Below are 24,414 nucleotides of genomic sequence, written 5' to 3' on the forward strand. Positions count from 1 at the left end.
TTACCTCAGCGAACTTTCAGGAGGTACACAAACTGATATGTTAACTTTTGAAAACGTGTCTGGACCAATAAGAACAGCGTATTGGTCTAATTATAATACTAGTATATAAGACATGCATAGCTGATACTCTAAAGAATTGCCAGGCATTCTGAAAAATGTGAGTTTTGTCACCTCCCAGGGATCCTACAAGCAAACAAGTGTGCAACTACACCAAATGAGGAGTGGTTCACTTAGCCTGAGGCTCCATAAATAGCCTTTACCCGTGAAAGTGTCCTGATTAGAATCTAGCACCTGATCCTAATAATTTGTTGGCTGATTTACCTAATGGGGTTAGTGGGTTACTTTATATATCATATATATATATATATATATATATATATATATATATATATATATATATATATATATATATATATATATATATACATATATATATATATATATATATATATATACATATATATACATATATATATATATATACATATATATATACATATACATATATATATATATATATATATATATATATATATATATATATATATATATATATATATATATATATATATATATATATATACATATATATATATATATACATATACATATATATATATATATATATATATATACATATATATACATATACATATACATATACATATACATATACATATACATATATACATATACATATATACATATATATATACATATACATATACATATATATATACATATACATATATATATACATATATATATATATATATATATATAATGTCTGAGGAAACATGCCATGGCCAATTTCTTTTGTCCCAGTCAGGGATGGACTGGCCATCTGGCATACCGGCCATTTGACCGATAGGCCGAAGCATTGTTGGGCCGAATCGCCGATATAATGTAGGCTATATGCTTTTTTTTTGGTCGGGCCGGCCCATAGACAACTGACAGCGACCATTGGTTAATTTTCTTTATCAACACGGACTCAGGAAGAGAGGGAGGCTGTGTCTGTGTTTCTGTATTGTATTTAGCAGACACTTTTGTCCAAAGCCACAAAATATGAATCTTACAATAATTAAAATTAAGAGTAAACAGTTTTAAAAGTTGCTAAGCCAATATTAAGCAAAATAGTAATAATAACAATACAATATTGTGTATATATATATATATATATATATATATACACACACACACACACACACACAAATAATAACTAAGAATTATTTAATTATTTAAGTGTAAGATCAACAGAAGTCTTGAGACCCTTCTTGAAAAATCCCAAACTATCACATGAACACAGAACACTAGGCAGCTCATATTATAGAATGCACGCATATGTTAAGGACTGTCACATGGTCAGACACATAGGGAATGTGTCTGACCAGTCACGGTGGGTGTGGGCCGCAAGGGCCAATTGTTTGTCCCAGTCCACCCCTGAATGGAGTGGAAAACCTGCATTTTATACCAAAGACGAGAGACGTTGCTTTTGCTTCCACTTGCATAGAGCACATTTAATAAAAAAAAAAAAGAATAGCAATACATATATAGTAGACAATGTTAATTCCATAGTACAGTACATACAATTACATTTTCCCTTTTTAAATATGATAGATTAGGAGAAAGGGTTAGGCTTAATCATATTCAGCATCTTCACACATTTCAAGTTTCACATCAACTGAACTAAAAATGCCATTAGTCCATTCCATCTTGAGGAGTAGCTCCACAGACTGATGTCTAAAAATGTACTGTGCATATACATTCAGGAATGTAACCCACCTGTCGAGCCCTATATCACCCAAGTCAACACGAAGAATGTGCCCCATCAGGACAACATTGTCCAGGAATGTCTTTTCTTAAAGGACCATTTCCCCTCTCCCACCAGTTGGTCCAGTCAGCAGATGAACCACAGGTCTCACCAGTTCAACTGCCACTTTTGTAGTAGTGCCAACACACGGTGTCATATGCTTTGCTCGAAAACGACAACAAAAATACATTCAACTCACTTGCAGCATGGATTGACTGAGCTTTGACAGTAGAAATGCCCTTAGTCATGAGAGAAAGGTGTAAGTTGACCTCAAGTCCTGAGGAGATTGTGAAGGGCCGTAGTTGGCCCGTTCAAGTTATGCAAGATAACCTGCCCACAGGTTATACTGGGGCCCAGGTGGTTCTCTGGCCAGCTGCATTGATAAATGAAGCATCACAATCCTAATCAACATTCAAAATGCATCTACACAAGTATTTTGAAAGCTCAGATGATGTGCTACCCCAACCATCCGTATAACCAGAGAGAGTGAAAACTATAATTGATGTTATCCCTCTTTTAAAGAACTGGGAACCCAAGGACATAGGAGACAAGAAGAGGAGCATGTTCTTATACTAAACTAAGTCAGATCTTTTGGAGCTATGGTCCGGAATTCTCTTACATAAAAGTGCAAATTAATCTTTACATTACATAAAGTGGTTGCAAACGAACAAATCAATCCCCTGTGGTCAAAAAAGAAAGTGACTTTCATGACACTGCTTGGATGCTGCTTTCCTGGAGGTGAACCTTCCAGTAGAGAGAGGGCTCTCCTCCTTGCATTGGTCAGTAGCAGTGCATGTTCCATGAATCAACAGGTAAACTTCTCATACGTAATCATTTGACATGAAGTAACATTGGCTTGTAGTAGTGTGAATCAGAGGAAGGCAGGGGACACACATTAAGGGATGGTGAAATGAAAATTGCGGCAAAACAGAGTTAATAACACACACAAAGAGCTCACTTAACTGAATGTCCAGACAGGATCTCCCTGTAGGAGCCCACGTTCTGTGAGGATGACCATTAGGACAGCCTGATGCTCTGCTGACAACAAATAACCTACAGGTCTGATGGATACACAGGGAACTCTTTTGTGCCAAAAGTCAAGAAACACAGGTTCCACTGGCTGTTAAAGGCGAGTCATTCAGTTTCACAGTAGTAGCATGAGGAACAAAACTATTATGTAATTACTACAGGGTCATCCGATGCCTTGTTGTACAATTGTCTTTGAGGACATCTGAGCTCCAAAACCTAGCAGACTAACAGGTCTGGTAACTATCCATGACCTTGTCTAAAGAATCCAAGACTAGCAAGTATGGAGATGCAGATGGTCATTCCACAGGAGCCAAACAAGCCCAAACCTTTTGACCCTCATCTGTCATGTGTCTTGACAGATGTAATTGGTCATTTAAAAGGACCTTCTTTTTCTTTACTTATTTTCTTAGTTAAATGTCATGCAAGGCATGCATTTGCTTATGCCCCCTAAAAAAAACTTGTTGATAATTATCTGGATTGCTAGAAGGCTTCAGTACCATGAATACATTGCATTATTATTTACATTCTGCCTAAAGACTGAGCTACCGTAGGGCACATGATCAGATGTTTCTACCAGGTATTTGACCGAACAAGAGATAGCCATAAGGCAAAGGGTGGAGCTACTAAATGTAGAATGGTCACTACTGAGTCACACAGACTGGTTTTCCTTCTTCAGGTCTGTCCACTTAGCACAGTCGTTTAGAAAACAAACAGAATTCATAAATAACACAAACGGCGGCATACAATTGCACACATACACACCAGTCCAGTCTGTAGCACGCACACACAATGACCAGTTAGACCATGAGCATGGTAGACTTATTTTCAGATGCAGTAAAAACGTGTAGGTTCCAACTCAACCCAAAAGACACAATGGAGCAACATTTAAGGACTCATTTTGACCAAGCCCCTGCTTAAGCCCGGCACAGTGGTCTAGGCCTGTGTGTGTGTGTATATAGACGCATACACACGCGCGCGTGTGTGTGTCGCAAATGCGTGTGTGAGTATACTGAGCACAGCCCAGGGGAGCGTCACAAAGGCTCCACAAATCCATGTACACAGGCCTAGCCATTCAAAGTGCAGAGACGCTCAGACAGATGAACACAACGGGGGGGGAAACAGGAGCGCTACCCCTCCTTCTCCTCTTCCTGTTTCGGGGCGGGGGGGGGGGCGGGTTTATTTCCTCCGGTCCTCAGTGCAGTGCTGGAACTGGGCGAAGCTGAGGAATACCTGCTCCAGGGAGATCTGGCTCACACAGTAGTCATCGATTCTGTACTTCTCTTTGGCTGCCTCCAGAGTGCCAAACACCTGAGCAGCAAGAGCAAAACACACACAGACAGACACACACCCCATCAGTGTTGAGCCTCGTGATAGCAGAGAAGCAATATCCTCTGCCGTGAGTGTATGTGGAAAAGGCCAAATCTGACGGTGCAAGATTCCAAACATCTCATCTCTTACTCAAGTCGCAGAGACTCACAAAAAGGGAGTTTGTAAACATCCACCTTTCAGCTATTGTCTCTAAACCTCACAATATATGCAACATCCACTAGGAGGTGCACTGTTACAATACACATTTGTGACACTGGCTAGGATCTCTCTGGTGAGGTCCTTTATCCACCAAATAGACTCAATTACCTGTGCCCAGGTGAGTTTCTTGTCAGTCAAGTGGTAGTGCACCATCCCCTGGTGCTCATCTTTCAGCTGACTTCCTGTGACGACAAGGAAGTGACAAGACATTACACCTACATCTTGCACGATTAGTAGCCATGTCGGACCCTTCTTGAACCTGCATTACGCTCTTGAACCAGAAACCCTTTTTCAAATCTACCAAAATGACATCCTGTCTTTCGGTTTCTAAAAGCCAGTCTCTCAACTCTCACTTCCTGTTGGATCAAAATGTGCTTCTCTACTCAACTTAAACCCGCCTCATCATGCGACGTGTCACCGGAAGGTGAGGAGGGATGCACATATAAAGTATAAGGCGCCGAAAGGTTAGCATGTCTGACCTGGGAAGGTTCCCTCGATGAAGTCCTTGAAAAGTTGCAAGTCGCTGTCCTCCAGCTCTGCCTCCACACGCACTTTGGCCAGCAGGGTGTAGCCACTGCCAAACTTGCTCTTAAGGTGCTGGGGGCTGCCTAGACACTTAAACTGACCACTCACCATCACTGCCAGCCTGGTGCACAAGGCTTCACACTCCTCCATACTGAGGGCGGTGGAAAGAGAAAGAGACGGAGCGAAAGAGAGAGAAAGAAAGAAAATAGGTAGTGAAAGTGAGCCCTTTAGCCATCCATTCTAGATGCTGAACTGTGGAGGGAACAAACATGGTATGAGTATGTACTCACCTGTGTGAGGTAATTATAATGGCCTTGCCAGACTCCCTTGTGCGGGTCACGGCGTCCCAGAGCAGTCTCCTAGCGACAGGGTCCATCCCAGTGGACGGCTCATCTAGGAAGATGACTGGAGGTCCACCAATCAGAGCCATGCCTGCACTCAGCTTCCTCTTGTTGCCCCCACTGTTGACCAAAGAGGTAGAGAGAGAGAGAGCGAGGCAGAGAGCGAGAGAGAGAGAGAGAGCAAGAGAGAAAAGAAAAGATGGAAAGGAAGGAGAGCCAGAAAATGGTGAGAATGGTGGGAGAGAAAAAAATAGTGAGGAATGGATATAAGGCCGGGATTGTTTTTGCATTCAAGACTCTTGAAATGGAAAATTAAACAGATGAACACATTAAATGGACAACGTCGGCTAAAGAGCACGCGCACACACAGCTTACCTGTAGCTGCGGACCAGTTTGTCTGCGTGGGGCTCCAGTAGTAGGGACCTCAGGACGTTCTCCACGCACCCCGACACATACTTCTCTGGGATCCCCCTCAGCCGGGCATACATGCTCAGAGTCTCTCTTCCCGTCATGTGATCCAGCAACGCATCAAACTGAGGGCAGTAGCCAATCCTCTGCTGCACCTGCAACACAGGACGGAGGTGGGGGTGGGCGGGGCTTATCGTCATCCATGCCTTCCGTATCCCTGTCCCCTTCTCTCCTGTCCCCCCCCCCCCCCCCCCCGGTACACTCGTTCCTCTCCCTCCCCCTCCCCCCCTCTCCTGTCCCCTCCTACCTTCTTGATGTCTCTCAGGATGCTGTATCCGTCAATGTAGGCGTCCCCGGAGGTGACCGTCTCGTCCCCGGTCAGCATCTTGAAGGTGGTGGTCTTCCCGGCGCCGTTGAAGCCCAGCAGGCCGAAACACTCCCCTTTCCCCACCGCCAGGGAGAGACGGTCCACCGCCAGCAGGGGCTGCCCACCCCTGTACACCTGAGAGGCGGAGGAGAGGCGACCGTGATGACCACGCGCGCGCGCGCACACACACGCAACCACACACACACACGAATGCATGCACACAACCACATAGTGTACCTTGCTGAGCTCGTGCAGTATGAGTGGACTCCCCACCATAGACTCCACCATGGGGTGACACTCCAGAACCCTCTTCCTCTCCTCGGCCACGTCCCTGTCCTCGGGCTGTACAGCTGCGTCCTTGATCAGAGGCAGCTGTCGCACACACGTACACGCATTACAAAAACCATGAAAACAAATCTGCGCCCGCGATCGTTAGCACAGACCACTCCGAGCAGAGGAAAGCGACGTCCTCTCGTAGCTCCACCCATCTCACCTTGCTGCGCCGGGTGCAGCGGCGGGCGCAGACGGAGAAGAGGGAGCAGAGGGCTCGTCGGACGGCCCGGGCGCCCTGCAGCTCGATGGCGAAGACCAGGAGGATGAAGACCAGGCCCTGCAGGGACAGGGCCACCAGGAATCGGCCCACTCCAGGCTCAGACATGGAGAAGTAGTTCTCCTGGTAGGTGATGTCTGGGAAGGGTCAGCCAAGGGTTAACTTCCTAGTGCTTAGAGAAAATACTTTATCACGTTGATGACAACAGTGGTAATAATCTCAATCTCTCACCACTGACTAACCAACCCTAACAACTAAGCCTACAATTAATAGCCTGGTTAAAACTACAATCGCCAGCGCCCCTCCAAGGGTCCCTTACTGAAGATCTTGCAGATGGTCTGAGTTAAAGGGCTCGAGGTGCAGAAGGTGAGAAGCTCATAGTTCTGGTAGAACTGGCTGATGGACATGCCCAGGCAGTAGTTGGGGAAGACAAGGAACAGCTTGTCCAGGAGATGAGACATGTCCAGCAGGTTCAGCTCTGGTATGGATGGATGGATGGATGGATGAAGAGAAAGGGATCAGAGGCCGGTGAAAAAGACATGGATGATTGAGTCAGAGTTGAGTCACTAAATGGTTCATTATCTAGAAACAATTAAGTCTTGCAACCATCTTCTCAAGCAGCATCCAATATATTGACAAGACTGATGACAGACTAAAAAAGGTTTATAATTACAAAACAACTCTTGAATAAATGGTCAAATGGGTCAATTACTTGACAATAATTGTTTTTTTCCCTTACAGTGGAGGACTAAACCACTAGTCGAATTGGACCGAGGAGGAGAAACCAAGGGCACAGGGGTGTTCCTCATGACCTCACCTGGGATGGTCATGATGGTGACACTGAGGAAGGTGGCGGTGCCGCTGATGATGTTGAAGATGGTGAGGCGTGTGTAGGCGGAGGCGGCAGTGGAAAACAGGAAGCTGAGCAGGTACATGAGGGGGATGACGGCCCAGCCGTACAGCAGGAGCAACAGCAGCATGTCCACCAGGTGGTTGTGCTCCACAAAGGCCTTCACCCCGAACGCCTGGAACACCACCTGAAGGGGGTTGGGGTGGGGGGGGGGGAGAGAGAAGGAACAAGGAGGAAAAAAGGACAGCAGAGACCTAGTCACACACAGTATTTGAAATAATGCTAGTCAACCGACTAATAAAGAAACTACAGCAGGCTGTGTGTGTGTGTGTGTGTGTGTGTGTGTGTGTGTGAGTGAGTGAGTGAGTGAGTGAGTGAGTGAGTGAGTGAGTGAGTGAGTGAGTGAGTGAGTGAGTGAGTGAGTGAGTGAGTGAGTGAGTGAGTGAGTGAGTGAGTGAGTGAGTGAGTGAGTGAGTGAGTGAGTGAGTGAGTGAGTGAGTGAGTGAGTGAGTGAGTGAGTGAGTGAGTGAGTGAGTGAGTGAGTGAGTGAGTGAGTGAGTGAGTGAGTGAGTGAGTGAGTGAGTGAGTGAGTGAGTGAGTGAGTGAGTGAGTGAGTGAGTGAGTGAGTGAGTGAGTGAGTGAGAGAGAGAGAGAGAGAGAGAGAGAGAGAGAGAGAGAGAGAGAGAGAGAGAGAGAGAGAGAGAGAGAGAGAGAGAGAGAGAGAGAGAGAGAGAGAGAGAGAGAGAGAGAGAGAGAGAGAGAGAGAGAGAGAGAGAGAGAGAGAGAGAGAGAGAGAGAGAGAGAGAGAGAGAGAGAGAGAGAGAGAGAGAGAGAGAGAGAGAGAGAGAGAGAGAGAGAGAGAGAGAGAGAGAGAGAGAGAGAGAGAGAGAGAGAGAGAGAGAGAGAGAGAGAGAGAGAGAGAGAGAGAGAGAGAGAGAGAGAGAGAGAGAGAGAGAGAGAGAGAGAGAGAGAGAGAGAGAGAGAGAGAGAGAGAGAGAGAGAGAGAGAGAGAGAGAGAGTGTGTGTGAGTGACAGACTGACCAGCATGAGGACACAGGGCAGCAGGAAGTTGACCAGGTCCCAGAGCAGGGCGGAGAGCCAGAAGTTGGAGAGGTACACCCCGCTGACCTGCTGCACGTGCTTGGACTTGACGGAGCGCTCGGTGACCAGCAGCAGGGCGAAGGTGCTGGAGAGGGACGCCATGCCGTACATCAGGTTTATGGCGATGCCAAAGCCCCTGGAGATGGAGGCAGGACACATGGGTTAGGGAGAGGTCATGGGTTAGGGTGAGGTCAGCTGAGAGAGAGGGAGAAGCCAAACATGAGAGAACAAGTGGAAATTCGCCATCCCTGCGACCCTGTATGCGCATGCAATTTTGGTGGACTGTGGTCAAATCCCTCTCCACAGTTACAACAGCCCAATCCTCAACTCTGCGGACCCATCTCCTTTTATTCTCGTCCTCCACTTCTCTCCTCCAGATCGATGACGCTAGACTGTGGTCAATACTTCTTTATACCGCAACCACTTCCCTATTATCAGCCTCCCTCGTCCTTGTCGAACTAGTCTCGCGTGTGATTCTCTGCGTTCGTCTCATGCACCTCCCCTCTGTACCCCCTTCCCTCCGCCCTTCTCCACTCACTCGGTAATCTGGCCCTGGGCACTCTCAGACAGGTTGCGGGGCATGGGGTAGTTGCCCGTCTGGATGGACGCGTTGGGTCCCGCCAGCATTTTAAACAGGGCGTTGTCCGCCATCATTAGGGCTGTGGCGACTGTGTGGTAGCCCTGGTTGTTGAAGTACGCGGTGATCTCCGTCACCGCGGCGCCACGGAAGGCGGCGCCCACCACGCAGCGCTCGTTGAAGGCCCCGCCCTCCCGCTCGGCCTGGGTCAGCACGTATTTTGTGAAGTCTGGAGGGAGAGGGGGGATGTATAGGTGAGGATAGGAGGGATGAGGATGAATTCATTGGCTTTCATCTCAACCAGCCGCTCAAATTGTGAGAGATGCATATTTAAGGACTGGATTACATGGAGCGTTTCCCCCTTCAAAAGAAATAAAAACAAAATAAAAAACGGGACTTATCTAAATTGTGCATCATTTGTTTATCACACACACACACCTGTGATGTTCTTAAGCTGAGCCTGCTGTGCAGAGAGCTGGAGGTTGTAGGCGTCAGCCAGGGCAGCGGTCAGCTGCCCTGCCCCGGGCTCCAGGGCCACAGGCACCGTGGTGGGGCCGTAACGGCCCAGCGCCAGCCGCAGCAGGGGGGCGCTGTGGTGCCCAGGGAAGGAGCGCGCCACGGCCAGAGCCAGCACGGTGAACACCAGGGGCACCAGGAACTGGGCCACCATCACCTTCCAGTTCCTCCAGCTGTACAGCGCCCTCTTCAGGAACATGGCATAGAACTGCTGCATGTAGAGTCTGGCCTGGGGGGGGGGTGGGGGGGGGGGTGAGAGAAAGGGTTTAACATGGGAGGCCCCCACGTTGCAGGAATGGTTTGACCCGGCTGGTCCCGGTGCCTCACCCCCGTGTTGAGCTTGATGTTGGAGCAGTCCTCGGAGATGAGCGTGCCGCTGTCGGTGAAATCGGTGACGTCGGTCATGCCGCTGATGCTGCTGGCGTCGTCCGTGGTCCAGTCGTGGGAGCGCCGCTCGTGCTGGTACTGGAGAGCGGGCAGCTGGATGGCCTGGATGTCCAGACTGGAGTCCACCAGCTTACCCACCCTGGAAACACACACACATGCAAAATATAAAAGGACAGGAAAAAGTACAGCAAAACCTTCATGCATGAGAAACGGTACAGTTCATGAAAGGGGAAAGAAGCAGCTCTCAATCATTTACTCTTCTACAGAAGCCATATCAAATCTAGTTCATTAGAGAGGACCCATTGGTGCTTCCTGGTGTGTCCGTCTTTAAGAAGACAATGATGACTGAATGAGATTTGGGGGGGGGGATTGGTGGCAACTGCTTCTTTTCTGGAAAATAACGAGGGAGCATTGGCAGCTGCAGTGGCTGTTTCTGGCTAGCACAGATGAATACATCACCAACCTAACTGACACACAGGCACACACACACACAGCCCACCAAGCAGGGATGATTGCTTATCAAGCAGCAGTGGAAGGCAGCTGTGTGAACTGAATTAATTGGGTGGAAGATGAACATGAGTTCAGACAAGACAGAACTACCAAGTAGAGCTCCACAAAGGGACAGGAAATAACTAATAAGTAACTAGACATCCACAGGTGACATTTATTAGAATTAACTGCACTTACTTAAAGGCTTGATTAATTCCGTAAGGGTTATTGTATAAGAGAATTACTGTCCAAAACAGAGGAGCCTAGGAAGTAGTGAAGTCACAGACTCATGCCTGTGTGTTTGTGTATCTATCGGTGTACACGCGTGTGTGTCTGTGTGTGTGTGTGTGTGTGTACATGCGTGTACCTGAGGAAGACTTCCTCCATGGTGGTGACGGATGCTCCATAGCTAGCGATGCCCAGCTCCTCTCTGTTCATCTCCAGCTCTGCAAACAACAGCTCAAACCTGGACAGAGAAGAAGGGAGGAGGGGATCATTTTACAAGGGCCTGGCAAAAAAAGTAGGTCATAATAGTGAACTAATCCAATGATAAATGTGTCCGCATCACTTCCTAATTATTTGAAATGTTAAACAATTGATCATTATTTGTATAATTCTATGTTTTAAGTTTGAAATAAACAGAGAAAATACGTCCATCCTTTGGTAAGAGTAGTAGTCACAATTTCAACCTGTAGCTAACGTATTTGGGGGGGGGATATAATATTCATAAACTGTGTGTATAAAATGTGTCAGGTAGTACAGATCTGTTTTAATACTGTGTATTGTGATCAAGGTGGAAACAACACATTCCACATCAATTCCATTATCGGTTGTATGCCTTATCCTTATCTACCTTAGCCCTGTGTTTCAGTGTGTGTGTGTACGTGTGTACGTGTGTGTTACCTGCTGGTGCTCTCCTTGGGGAGGATGTAGGACAGTTCAGCGCCGGCGCTGCTCTCCAGCGTGGCGTTGGGAACGTACATGTGCACCAGGCGCGTGATCTCCGACACGTTGCACAGCGCGTCCTTCACGATCACCATGTGGTAACCAGCACCTGGAGGGTGGGGGAGGGGGGGGAGGTCGGGGGGCATTCATGAGTAAAGGCGTTCACAGAGATGCGCGTCGTCCCGCCGTCCCCTCCCGTGGCCGTCCTCACCGTATTTGTTCTTGAGGAAGAGCGGCGAGCCGCAGCACTGCAGCTCCCCGCCGGCCATGATGGCGATGCGGTCCCCCAGCAGGTCGGCCTCGTCCATGAAGTGCGTGGTGAGCAGGATGGTGCGCCCGCGCTTCTCCCCCTGCAGCAGGTCCCAGGTGGCACGCCGCGCCGAGGGGTCCATGCCCGACGTGGGCTCGTCCAGCATCACCACCTGGGCGAGGGGGGGGAGAGTTGGAGGGCGAGTGTGAGTAAGTGAGAGAGTGCATGTAAGAGGGTGTTTGGATGCGAGAATTTGTCAGAGGGAGACCGTGTGTGTGAGTGATAAAGAGACAGACAGACAGACAGACCGACATGGTCTCTGACCTTGGAGTCTCCGATGAGGCCGATGCCGATGGACAGTTTTCTCTTCATGCCCCCCGACAGGGTCTTGGAGTGGGCCTGCCACTTGTCCTCCAGGTTGAGGATGTGGAGGATCCGGTCCACCTCCGCAGGGATCTTCTGCTGGGGGTAACCCTTCAACTAGAAACCACGGAAGAGGAGGGTGAAACGCTGGAAAGCTTAGTGGAGGCATCGGTCTCTGAGGGCCGGGGCGAGGCGTGGCGAGGAGGAGGAGAAAGAGGAAGGTGTACCTGGGCGTAGAAGAGCAGGTGCTCTCTGACAGTGAGGTTGTCAAACAGAACGTCATGCTGGGGGCACAGACCCAGACTGCGGCGAATCAGAGCCATGTCTTGGCAGATGTCATAGCCATTGATGTAGGCCCTCCCACTGGTAGGTGGGTACAGACCTGGGTGGACACAATGAAAGAGAAACCACAAACCGGCATGGTTATCGTGAAGAAAAATTGTCATAGCCTGTGTGTGTGTGTGTGTGTGTGCTTGCTCTCCACCTGTCAGCATGGACAGGGTGGTGGTCTTCCCGGCTCCGTTGTGTCCCAGCAGCACGGTGATCTGGCCCTCGAACATGTTCACCGTCAGGTCCTTGACAGCCTTCCTGGTCTTGCTGCCCAAAGAGAACTCCTGCCAAGAGGAGGCACCGCCGCAACACAGAGACACGTCAGTCAGTTTCATCGTGCAAGCCTACCATCTCCTGTAGTGATGGAGACCTGTGCCCACCTTGGCTAGGTGTTTGATCTTCACCCCAGACACCAGTCCTGACGGCTCCTCCTCGATGAACTCCCCCTTCATTGCCTTCTCTGCATCCTCCTCTTCCTCCTTCTCATTCAGCAAGGCCATGCGAGGGCTGCTGCACCAATACGACGGCTGGCCAAGGAAGGAAGGATGAATGGATATTTAGATTCAACGACTAAAACAATGCAGGACGTTGAAGCTGAATGTCGTTCTTTAGTCTTTATGAGCAATAGCAACACAACGTGCGTGTGTCTCGGTGTTGCTGCATGTGCGTGTGTGAGGCCAGGTGGCGGTCGTACCAGCAGGAAGAAGTACCAGGGCAGAGGGACTCCGTACTCTCCTGGGAACACGGCCTCTACGTACCAGGCCACCAGGCCGTACAGCAGCGCGTCCAGCAGGAGCAGCCCCAGCACCTGGGCCATGGAGAAGTCATCGTCCACCGTCACCGAGTCAAACAGGCTGGCCCATTGGATCCCCGTGCCTGGAGAGATGGAGGGGCAGGTGGAACGGAGAGGGCGGTACGTTCTGACGTTAGAAACATCATTTGTCTTGGTCCAAGAGGGCAAAAAAGTGAAATGAAGAACCCCCCCAAAAAAAACATTATTAACGATTATTTCGCTGGTTCTCCAAAACGGACCTTTGCCCTCAAACATGCCAATGAGCTGGGCTCCCATGGCCATGGCCACGTTGGAGATGAGGCAGGCGGAGACCTTCTGGGCGTGGCTGAGAAGGTCGTAGCGGGGCCACAGGAACACGTACGGCAGGTAGCTCAGGAAGTAGACGAACCCCCCGGCCGCCGCCGCCACGTTGGCTGGAGAGGAAAGGAAATGAGGGAGAGGAACGTGCTGTTACGGTCGGACTTTGAACAGGAAAAAGAACATTTGAAACGGTTCCGTGTGAGGTTGGACGTTTCGGGTTGCAATAGTTCATTTGTGTGCAAATTCATTATTTTCGTCACAGAGGAAAACACACACACTTATCTTATATAGCTTTGCCTTGTTTGTAAAGCACTTCATTCAACATTTTGGGGCACAATTTATTTGCACAATTTATTTGCACAATCCACTACTTCATCATTTACTAGTAGGATCTGGCTTTGTTATCTCATTTTAGACATGTGAAGATATTAAAGAAAGTACAGTAAGAAAGAGAGACAGGGAGATATGGACGCTATTCAGTCTTTGTGAAAGAATGTTATGTTAGGCTGAACCAACATTTGACTTAGTTTTATAGCCAGGTATAATGATAAGGCCTGGCACTGCCATTGGTCTGCACCAAGACGGAATAGGCAGGGTAAGAAAGAGATTGAACTAACATAAGGCTAAGCATTGATAGCAGACACACACACACACAAGAACAAACACACTCAGATAGTGTGTCTCTCAAATACACAGCCCAAAGGTCAAAAGAGCACAGTCAATAGAAACAACCAGATCAACCATGAGTGGCATGTAAACGGAATACCCCGGCATTTCAGACGGAAACAAGCGAGACATTTCACAATCACCTCTTGAGAAGAAGACACTGATCATGAAGCTGAAGTTGATGGTTGCCACAGCAAACACAAGCAAGAAGACAAAGACCAGTGTGGGGTCACTGTAGGTCAGCACTGCACCGTTAGGGTGAACCTACACAAGGCACACACACACACACACACTTTGTTAATCATGAACAAACTCCAGACTTTAGATTCCTTCAGGCACGCAACATTTTAGAAAATTCCTCCCCGTTCCTATCCCTCCCACCTTTGGTGTAAACACTGATGCTATTGGTCAGTAGTTTGTCCTTCATCTACACAGCTGTGTCCATCACAGGGAGGGGAGTATTTATGTTATTAAGTGTATTCCGATCACAGCATTGTCTCTGTTTGGGTGGATTGCCCCCTGCACCTTGGAAGGACTCTTACCGTGACACACAGGAGCACAGTGACGAAGAAGATGGAAATGGAGAGGAAGAGGAAGAACATGAGGAACCAGGCGCTCCAGTGGAGCCAGTTACTCAGGCCCATCATCCGCATGTACTCCTGGAAACACAAACACACACACACACACACACACACACACACACACACACACACACAGTTAGCTTGGCATGGTTTACACTGACACACACCGTCGTTCACATCCAAGCACAATCCGTCTCCACCCCGGACTCCCTTTATCCCATACACACAAACACACGTTACGCCGTCTCTCAGTGCCTTCTCCTTTTCCTCTTTGTACCTCGAAAAAACACACACACCTTGAGTTTCCTCTCCTTCTCCTGCACTACGGCGCGGACTATGTTGAGGGAGGTGTACGTGAAGCTGAGCACCAGCAGCAGGGGCAACTGGTTCTGAATGGCCAGGATGAAGACGTCGTAGATGTAGGCGGGGTAGGGGAACCGGGACAGCACCACCTTGGTCTGGCCGAGCAGGGTGGCCGTGTCGCTGCTGCTGAAAGAGCGCATGATGGCCCGGTCCACGGCATGCTGCAACGACAGAAAGCCCTCGCGGAAGTAGCCTGGGGTGGTGGAGGAGGAGGGGGGAGGGAGGGAGGGTGGGGGTTACTTCTTTGAATGGTCCTTTCCACAAGGGGCTTTCCATCACCTCAAAACAAACAGTTCACACAGACAGTTTTTGTGCCATCACATGAAAAGGAGGAAACTGAAAAGAACGTGACTGAAAGCTGAAGCCTCTTAAAGGTCCCATGACATGCTGTTTTTGGATGCTTTTATATAGGCTTTAGTCGTCTCCTAATACTGTATCTGAAGTCTCTTTTCCGAAATTCAGCCTTGGTGCAGAATTACAGCCACTACGAGCAGTCCCACAATGAGCTTTCGTAGGATGTGCCATTTTTGTGTCTGTAGCTTTAAATGCCATGAGAAGGAGAGAGGCTAACTGCCATGCTTTGGATGTTTGCAAGCCATGATGTGTCGAGGAAAAAACGATATTGCACTTGCACGGTCGTAATTCATTTTCTCATTGGCGGGTCAAATTCTCTGGGTGGGCAAAGCAAAGAAAGGGGAGGTAACCTTTCCTCTTATGACTACATAAGAGGAACATTTTCAAATCAGAGCGTTTGAGCTTTCATTTTCTCAAAGGCGGAGAATACCCAGGGCTTTGTTTATACCTAACAACATTACTAGCCACTGGGGGGACCAAAGGCAGGCTAAGGGAACTCTGATTAATGTTAAATCATCTCCTAAACTGACATTTTTATGTCATGGGACCTTTAAAAACCACCCTACATGTTTGGTTCTGAATCTACATTCATGGATTTGTTGTTGTCTTGCTGTTATTGGCAGCCCTGGGGAATGTGGCAATGTAGTGTTAATGTAGCAGACATACATACAGACAGACAGACAGACAGACAGACAGACAGACAGAGGAACTTTGGACAAGAGTGGAGGGCGGAAAGGTTCTATGGGCGTGACAGCTGACGAGGTCCAGTTCCTCCAAACACCCAGCCCACCAGCCTGTAACAACCCTGGCTCTGCCACCTCAAGATAAGGCCACGTCGTTGAACGCCTAAGCCCCCTGATAGCCAGTGTGTGTCAGACGAGAGATCCTATTGAACTCTGAATACAGTATACATATGTAGAACTACTGGCTCTTGCCATTCCCTCAGAGAAAAAAAAATACAGTTTTTTTTGTACAGTAGGGAACTTATAGGTAACTTCAGACTGCTACATGCTTCTGTAACCTCTCAGCTTCTGGGCGATAAAACAGAGGTCATACATCCTGATTGCTGTTAGGCTTGACTCTACCTTTCACTGTGTGTGTGTGTGTGTGTGTGTGTGTGTGTGTGTGCCCATGCTCACCCGGGGTTCCCCCCTGGCGGTCATACTGCTCCCTGGGCCCGGGCATCTGGAACAGGGGGAAGAGGCTGAGGGTGTGCCAGTCCAGGTCATTGTTGGGGTTGAGCTCAGACTTCTCCTTGGGTGGGGCGTTGAGAGGGGTGAAGGTGAAACGCAGGTGGTAGCTCACCTACACACCAACAGGAATGGGAGAAGAGGTGTGATAGGAGACGGGGTTGAAGAGAGAAAAACTGTACTGAGAAATGATCTTCCACAAAGGGTAAACAGTGAGCTCCTTTAACAGGCTTCAGACATTCAAACTTTTGGTGCAGTTAAGTGTCTGTTACCAGTCACACAGGAAGAACCACTGTGTGTGTGTGTGTGTGTGTGCAGTTAAACGAGTCCTTCGTCCCCGTCTCACTTCCTGCTTAACAACACCACCAGCTCTAGATATTTCAAAGGTTTCTGTTCAACCTCACATCTCTCACCTCTAAATGTACCATTCCCTTCCCCTACTAGAAGAATAAACAATGATCCAAGTCAGGGCTGCTCAACCTTGTTCATAGATAACTACTGTTCAGTGGGTAATTAGCTAGTTAGACTCAAATGTGGTTAAATCCTCTATAGGTAGCTGTCCAGTCTAGTACAAGAACCACGAGGGTCATGCTGACCTGTAGAGGGAGGGGCTCCTCGTCGTGGGTGAAGGGGTGTTCAAACACCACGGCTGCCAGCACCTTCCCTGCCAGGGGGTCGTTCCTCACAAACTCCTCAAACTGCTCCTCTGTCTCAAAGCCACGCACTGTTGGCCACATGGACACACACACACACACACACACACACAAAGACATTGGTTGAAGTGTGAATACAAGTCTAACAACAGGTTCACACCAGGCCTGCTGACTCAATTTCTTCTGTTCCTGATAAGCTTTGCAATGTAGTCCCATTCTCATGCGTTTCTGAGGTAAAAACACACATCATAGGCAGCAAGCATACCTCAAAAGTAAATCAATACAAGTCAAAAGGTAGGGTGGTGAGGCTCTTGACTGAGTCTTATTGACTGACCATACTTACCTCACTAGATTTGGAAATCAGTGGTAATCTTGTCACAAGTGAAGGTATTTTGAGGTTTAGACAAAGCATGTCTAGACAGGAGTGAAGGACAGTGTCTCGAACACCACACACACACACACACACACAGGTCCTCCGAGGTCATTCTACGGTCAGCGAATGCTATGTCAAAACATGCAACACGCACACGAGGGGCCGTGTAGGCTAATAATTCAAACTCGCTTCTCATACACGATTGAAGACCTTTTGCCTTTCACAAACACTACTGAAACCCTCACGTATACTCGTGAAAATGGAACCTCACACCATGACAACTGAAAACCTCTCATACTCATGAGTGAGAACCTCTCTTATACCACAGTGAACACCTCTCACACACTACTGAAAATGTAACCTCTCACACACACACACACACACAACTAATTATAGGATATTTTACTAAGCAAGATAAGACCATTTTATGGATATGCTTCATACTTTATGTGCACATAAGTTTACTGTACAAAATACAGTGTGTGTGTGTGTATACAAATAATACGCCTACATATATCATAATACATTATTTTATAATATAATAAAACACATTATAGTACATAAAAACTTCTGTTAAGTTTGGAGAAAAAAATTCTGCCCTCACTTCAATTCTGTACATATTTAATTTTGTTCACTTCTATTTGTGAGAGGTTTCACTCTCAGTGGGGTGTGTGAGAGGAGTTTGTTACATTTTCAGTAGTGTGTGAGAGGTGTTCACTGTGGTATAAGAGAGGTTCTCACTCATGAGTATGAGAGGTTTTCAGTTGTCATTGTGTGAGGTTCCATTCTCATGAGTATCTGCGAGAGGTGTTCAGTAGTGAATGTGAGTGTATTTCAGTAGTGTTTGTGAAAGGCAAAAGGACATCGATGGTGTGTATGGGAGACAAGTTTTAAATATGGCCTAATTACAGCCCCTCATACACGCACACGAACACACAACCTGCCTCCAAGCCAAACCAGTTTCAAAGTGCCATCCACTAAAGTAGGTACGATAAAACTACATTCACAATTGTTCCTGACCACCAGACAACCTGATGACCTTCCTACAGGAGGAGATCTTCGTCCATACAGTAAATGTCCAACATAGGGTCCATGTGAAATACCATTTCGCTTATTAAGTATTTAATGCACATACAGGGCTCCTCCAAGTGGGACATGTTTTAATGTATTCGCCATTTGCAGTCAAGCACAAGTAGAGGTATATTGGAATTATAGGTTCTGCTCCTCTGAACCGTTTCCTTGACAGACCAAGCAGTCAAAGGTTGTGGTTTTAAATCTGAATGTTTCCATAAGTGTGACATTATATCATGTGACATGGTGAGCCTTGCTCGTGCCCCTCCTCTTCCTTATCCTCCCTTCTCCAAAGAAGCCAGCTGAATTATTGAGTGTGTGCTGGGATCTTAGAGGACAGGTTCACCAAGTGTGTACTTGGAATCTGGCCTACTTGCTGTCTGCCTCTATCACTGACAGAATACCTGTCTGCCTGCATACTTATCTGGCCTTCATACCAACCAGACCATGCCTAGTTCATACCATACCATACCATACCTTCTTCTGCTGGTGTGTGAAGGCTCTGTGGAACCAGACTAACCGGCTATAAAGGATGGGTGAGAGAGCAACATAAGCAAACAGCCCCCATGTCTCCTTTGCAAAGGAGCAAAACGAGTTCATCCCATCCCAGTTCAACCGAACCTGTGCTTCTCTGAGGAAGGCACACGTGGAAAGTCAAAAGATAGAAAGTGTGCCGCATCCAAGATATGACCTCTGACCCTCTACTTCCCCACCCACCTGAGCTGATTGAGTTCAGGCTGCGCTGCACATCCTCTGCCACCCGTTGCACCACACTGGCGTTGCCTGGAACGTAGGCCAGCTGGAAGGGTGCACCGGGGATTTTGGGAAGACTGTCCACGGAGAAGCTTTCGTACGCGGTGGCGTTGGGGTAGTTCTTGAAGGGGATGCGCTGGCGGAGCACGATGAGGATGGCGGAGAAGAGGAGCGGCAGGGCGATCTCCACCAGAGTCACCAGGATCTGACGCTTCTGGAGAGGGAGGAGAGAGGGGGAGAGGGTTGAATAATGAAATGTAGACAGGAAGAGGAGGAGGAGGGTCATAAAATCATATCTGTCCTCACAAGAAGTGATCTTGCACTGTGCGGTATTGTGGTGTTGTCACTGTGTCCTATATTCAGTTTTTCCGTGCATTATGATGGATTGACTGTATTATTTTTTTATACCTGGCTGCAACCGAATTTCCTCTATTGGAAATATACATTTCTACATGAAATAAATGTTTAAACAAAATATGGGAGAGAAGACAAAAAGGCAGAGAGTGGCAGGCAATGAGAAGTTAGGTCAAATGACTGGGACACTGTTTCAGCTACAGGTGAGTGTGGATATAAAACCTTCTTATCACAGTTGCAACAAAAGGCACGAGTGTCTGCCAAGTTCTCCAGTGTGTCTAATAACCTCAGGAATCTGGCCTTACCAAACAAGCATGACCTTGTTTTCTAATGGGTGACTAGGTCTATGCTCTATCACAATTGATGTCATCATGGCTGCTTAAAAACAGAGGCATCTGGGGTACTGTCACTTATATAAACATCACAGCTTAGCTGAGCCAGTGACTGATAGGGGAAACTAAGTGTGTGTGTGTGTGTGTGTGTGTGTGTGTGTGGGTTGAGCACACAGAGACAGTGAGGCCTGTCCACTTCCAAGATGTCTCTAGGACCCAGGGCAGACTTAGATCCAGGTCCACAGGGAAAACTACACTGGCAGCACAACATGACACTAGCTACACAGCCTAGAGTCACTTGATATAATTTACAGTATGGCCTACAACCCTGTTCCCGAAGAGCTACCTTCCTTGTAGGTTGTTGCTCAAACAAAACTAGCACACAGCAATAATTAACTAGTTGATGTGTTAAATTAGATCACTTTCTGCACAACTGGGGTTCAAGCAAATATCTACAGAAGGTACACCTCTACGAACAAGTTACCACACATTACAGAGAGAACAAGCATCAGACTATAGATGGGCATTTATAGAGCATGAAATTAAGACATACTACCAGACAATAACAGCAAGAGGTGTACCACATACAGATTAGCACCAGTTACGTCCGACATTCAGCCTTCACTGCTTTTATAAATGGGACTATACAACCTATTTAGCACAATAGTCTTATTCTAGGACAAAACAAATCCTATTGGTTGTACCAGTGATGTAAAAAAAGTGCAGCTTTACTAGGTTGCATTGGTTTTCAACATTCCTCTCACTCCGAGTGTGCCCAGAAATGTATTTTTGGCATTCCATTTCCATTGGTCAGTTCTACGTCTGACCTCAATTAACTCTCTAAAAAACAAAACCATCCTTCCTTAGGAAAATAAAACCGTGGATGTGATATGACAGGACTGGTATCTTTTGTGTGGAGTGCTCACTCTTTAACCCATCCAGCCATGTTCAACGAGAACGACATAAAAAAAATGAAAAATAGGTAACCTTTTAGAGGCCTCAAACACGGGGGGGGGGGGGGGGGGGGCTACAGTACCTTACGTGACCCTCGGGTGCCTGCATCTCAGCCAAGACACACAGCCCCCACTTCCTTTCTGCCTGCACTCGCAGGAGTTTCCTAGCAACAGCCACAACTGGAGCAGTGGGAGTGGGTAAAGGGTGATGAAGCAACAACATTCTCCATGACAGACTAGCCAATCAGATCGGCAGGCTCCTCTGTTTGTGTTAGTCTGTTGTGAGCTTCCATTGTGCAAGCACCAGCCCAGATAAGTCGTATGAGTGCATGCCGAGTGAATGTTGTATGAGCCTACAACATTTATACAGAGTAGCTATGCTAAACCACAAAGATACCAGTTAGCTTATATGCAAGTTCACAGCAAATATTGAATGACTTGTGAAACAAATATTCATGTTCTATCTTTCTAGGGGTAAATATCCCAACCTGATGCGTTTCCGCATCCCTTCAATAAAAGATTTCTCCATTTCAAGTGGAGCAGATGAGGCAAAGAACATCAGTTATTAGTTATATTAATTCTATTATAAGTAACACTGACAAACAAGTTATAACTGACAAGTAACACAACTAGTTAACTGAAAACATGCAGACCCCACAAGGAGCCTAACCTTTGAACTTATCATATGATGCAACTATTTTTTGAGACACTAAACAGCATGTCATGTGAAATACTTATCAGCAAAAATTGAATGTTGTGGAGGATTGCCAAATGACAGGATCTCCTTATGAGCCAGTGAGAGCCGGTAAGAGCCTTAGACACAAACTGTTATACATACCTTGCCCAGCCCATGTCATTACAAAAGACAGAATAACAGCTGCATTATCTCAATCATAAAATGTGCAAATATTCACAGCTAACAATACAATGGGAACAGTATCACTGTACTGCACATTAGAATACTGCTACACAGACTAGTTGGTCATACCCCGTAGAAAAGATGACTCAAATCCAATACACTAGGACAAGTTTCACGAAAGATCACAGAAGAGATTAAAATATGTCCTGTTTTTCTATACCCCTTCCCATAGAAACCCACCTGCTGAATGTAGTTCTTCCACAGCAGTAGTCCAAACTGCCGGATGATTGCCATTTTGAGAGGAGAGTAGCCCAGAACTACAGTACCTGGCCAGGGAACAGAGAGAAAGACGTTGAGATGTTCCAGATTAAACAAACGACAAAGATTTGAGAAAGGTCTCACAGAGTCCACACAGAGCAATCCTCCTGCTTCTGAAGAGCGGAACACCATGCTTACCCTGTACCAACTCTCATTTTACAATAACAGCAACATAGACCCTGAAACCTAAGCTAAATACAGGGAAGTGGAAGTTAGCACAGGACAGCTGTCCTAGTTTGTTAAAATGATTGTAAATCGGAACACTGTGTCGAGAAAGGTTTTGTGTGTGTCAAATAGGGTCAGAAGAATTCATGACAGCATTATGCAAAGTGAACTTCCAATTAAACAAGTTTATCACCAGGCCTATCTGGCAAAGTAGGAACAAAGCCGCTGAGCAATTCATGAGGGATGGAGCAGAACAGGAGAAGGAGTTGCACTAGAAAGGCAACAAATCTACTTGGAAAAAAACAAGGGCCAAAGGGAGTCAAACCAGTTTGACAGGATACTTGACAGATCGCACTTACACTAAGTTTGAGTAGTAACATTGTCTTGCTGCTTCCTGCACAGGGAACGCCACGACTCAAGACCCATCTCTTGTATGTATGTATGTATGTATGTATGTATGTATGTATGTATGTATGTATATATATATATATATATATATATATATATATATATTTAAAAAAGTGTAGGTGTACATCAAATAAATTCACTCTTCTACCTGATGAACTTTGCATAAAAGTTAAAATAATCTACAAATAAACATGTAAACGGATAGCCATCCTCTTGCGCTATACAGCCCACAGAGCTTCCCTATCCAGTCAAGAACACAAACATTGTATGGCTTTATTTGCAGCTGTGTTTTCCTGCTGCCATGAAAGCTATAAATTCCCCCAAATTGATGACAAAACACTTATGTTGGCTGGCTAGATGGCAGAGTGTGTTATATATCCTTATACCCTGTCAGGAAGAGCTTTTATTGGGAGCCCATTGGATTACACTAAATGTATTTTAGGTATAAATCAGTCGATTGCATTTTCTCCAGACGAAGACTGCCTGTTGGGATAGAAATGTCCTTCTGTTTTAGAAACATAAAAAGGTCAGACAAAAAAAAACTTTTACATTTGTGCCAATGGTCTTTTGCCAATAATAATAGGTCACATTTTAAGGATGGTGAAGAATTAAAAAAGAGATAAGACCATGTGGCATCATCTGTCTAATTAAAGAGAATGTGTTCACAGTGTCATAGTTCATGAGTGATCTAATAAAGCCAATAAACAACCCACTGACCATCAATGAAAAATACTAGTGACATTCATTTGCAGGATGAATACATTTCATTTATGGTCATTCAAAGTTTAAAGCCCAGTTCTATTTCATAAGAACATTTTCATTGAGATGACAAATCTCTACTTTTAAACAATATCAAACATATTTTAAGGACAAAATAGGAGTAAAACAACAGCAGTATATATAAACAAATAATTGCCACTGTAAGCAACTACTCAGAATAATCCAGTGTTGATATCAAAAGACCCATGGTGAGAGGATGCTCATGAAATCTAATAAAACTGTTAACTAATTTATATTTACGCCATGGAATAATATACCCATTTTGTTTTTCGAAACTACGCCCGCCGCCAATCTTGTCTGTTACCGGTGCAACATAATATCCTTGGCCTAACTGATTGGACAAAAGACACGCCTGTCAATTCCGAGGATTCTGGCGATGCGAGGGATTTTTACATGAATTAACCTCGTTTTTCTTGAATAGTCTAAAACGTTATATTATATTTTAAGAACTATACATTTCAATAAACAGCACTACATTACCTTAAGAGAGCAGTATAGGCACATGAGCTTCATGAGGTGTCCTTACTGTCGGCGGATTCTGTAGCCTATTTTCTCCTTTTTTACACCGATAACATTGATTTATCTCCAATTATTCCTTCACTGGAACAATCGCGGTTGCATTACTGAATCTAAAGCGGTTGAAGTGGGAATCAAGTGAAACTTTTGTTCCCTAAACGGCAGCTAGGAAGGCGATGACATTGCACCAGGCGCTGGGAAAGCCATCATTGTACAAATGCAGCCACAATCGTCAACAAACGCAATCACGTGACCAGACGTTTGACG

The 24,414-nt window shown here is 46.4% G+C and overlaps 1 protein-coding gene across 3 annotated transcripts; it reads right to left on the reverse strand.

Annotated features, from left to right (window-relative positions):
- Window positions 1-1,490: 1,490 nt before the first annotated feature.
- abca3b (ATP-binding cassette, sub-family A (ABC1), member 3b) lies at window positions 1,491-24,367 on the reverse strand. 3 transcript variants are annotated; one of them, XM_084677620.1, is made up of 31 exons: window positions 24,112-24,367; window positions 22,201-22,286; window positions 19,427-19,676; window positions 17,209-17,336; window positions 16,562-16,727; window positions 15,002-15,261; window positions 14,667-14,783; window positions 14,268-14,388; window positions 13,398-13,571; window positions 13,060-13,241; window positions 12,746-12,892; window positions 12,520-12,649; window positions 12,263-12,417; window positions 11,997-12,152; window positions 11,634-11,844; window positions 11,381-11,531; window positions 10,845-10,943; window positions 9,929-10,127; window positions 9,524-9,830; window positions 9,047-9,314; window positions 8,449-8,644; window positions 7,375-7,594; window positions 6,877-7,035; window positions 6,501-6,694; window positions 6,245-6,379; window positions 5,948-6,142; window positions 5,608-5,795; window positions 5,182-5,352; window positions 4,846-5,042; window positions 4,475-4,548; window positions 1,491-4,147 (listed from the first exon to the last, which is right to left on the reverse strand). In XM_084677620.1, the coding sequence occupies exons 2-31, from the start codon at window positions 22,252-22,254 to the stop codon at window positions 4,016-4,018; spliced, it is 5,136 nt and encodes a 1,711-aa protein (XP_084533746.1). In that variant the 5' UTR covers window positions 22,255-22,286; window positions 24,112-24,367; the 3' UTR covers window positions 1,491-4,015. The 3 variants fall into 3 exon arrangements, with proteins under 3 accessions (XP_084533746.1, XP_084533747.1, XP_084533745.1); XM_084677621.1 differs by lacking the exons at window positions 22,201-22,286; window positions 24,112-24,367 and adding an exon at window positions 19,187-19,232 and having other exon boundaries at window positions 19,427-19,546; XM_084677619.1 differs by lacking the exons at window positions 22,201-22,286; window positions 24,112-24,367 and having other exon boundaries at window positions 19,427-21,095.
- Window positions 24,368-24,414: the final 47 nt, after the last annotated feature.

The sequence above is a fragment of the Hypomesus nipponensis genome, chromosome 17, assembly GCF_054491055.1.
Source record: "Hypomesus nipponensis isolate SF chromosome 17, ASM5449105v1, whole genome shotgun sequence".
In the NCBI taxonomy this organism is placed as follows: domain Eukaryota; kingdom Metazoa; phylum Chordata; class Actinopteri; order Osmeriformes; family Osmeridae; genus Hypomesus; species Hypomesus nipponensis.

Excerpts from the sequence above, each read along its gene's own strand:
- abca3b (XM_084677619.1), bottom strand. The coding sequence starts at position 19,748 with ATGACCCTCCTCCTCCTCTTCCTGTCTACATTTCATTATTCAACCCTC. Across the intron at positions 12,153-12,262 it reads ACCTGCTCTTCTACGCCCAG|TTGAAGGGTTACCCCCAGCA; the intron begins GTACACCTTCCT and ends CGTGGTTTCTAG. Across the intron at positions 5,043-5,181 it reads ATTATAATTACCTCACACAG|TATGGAGGAGTGTGAAGCCT; the intron begins GTGAGTACATAC and ends CACCGCCCTCAG.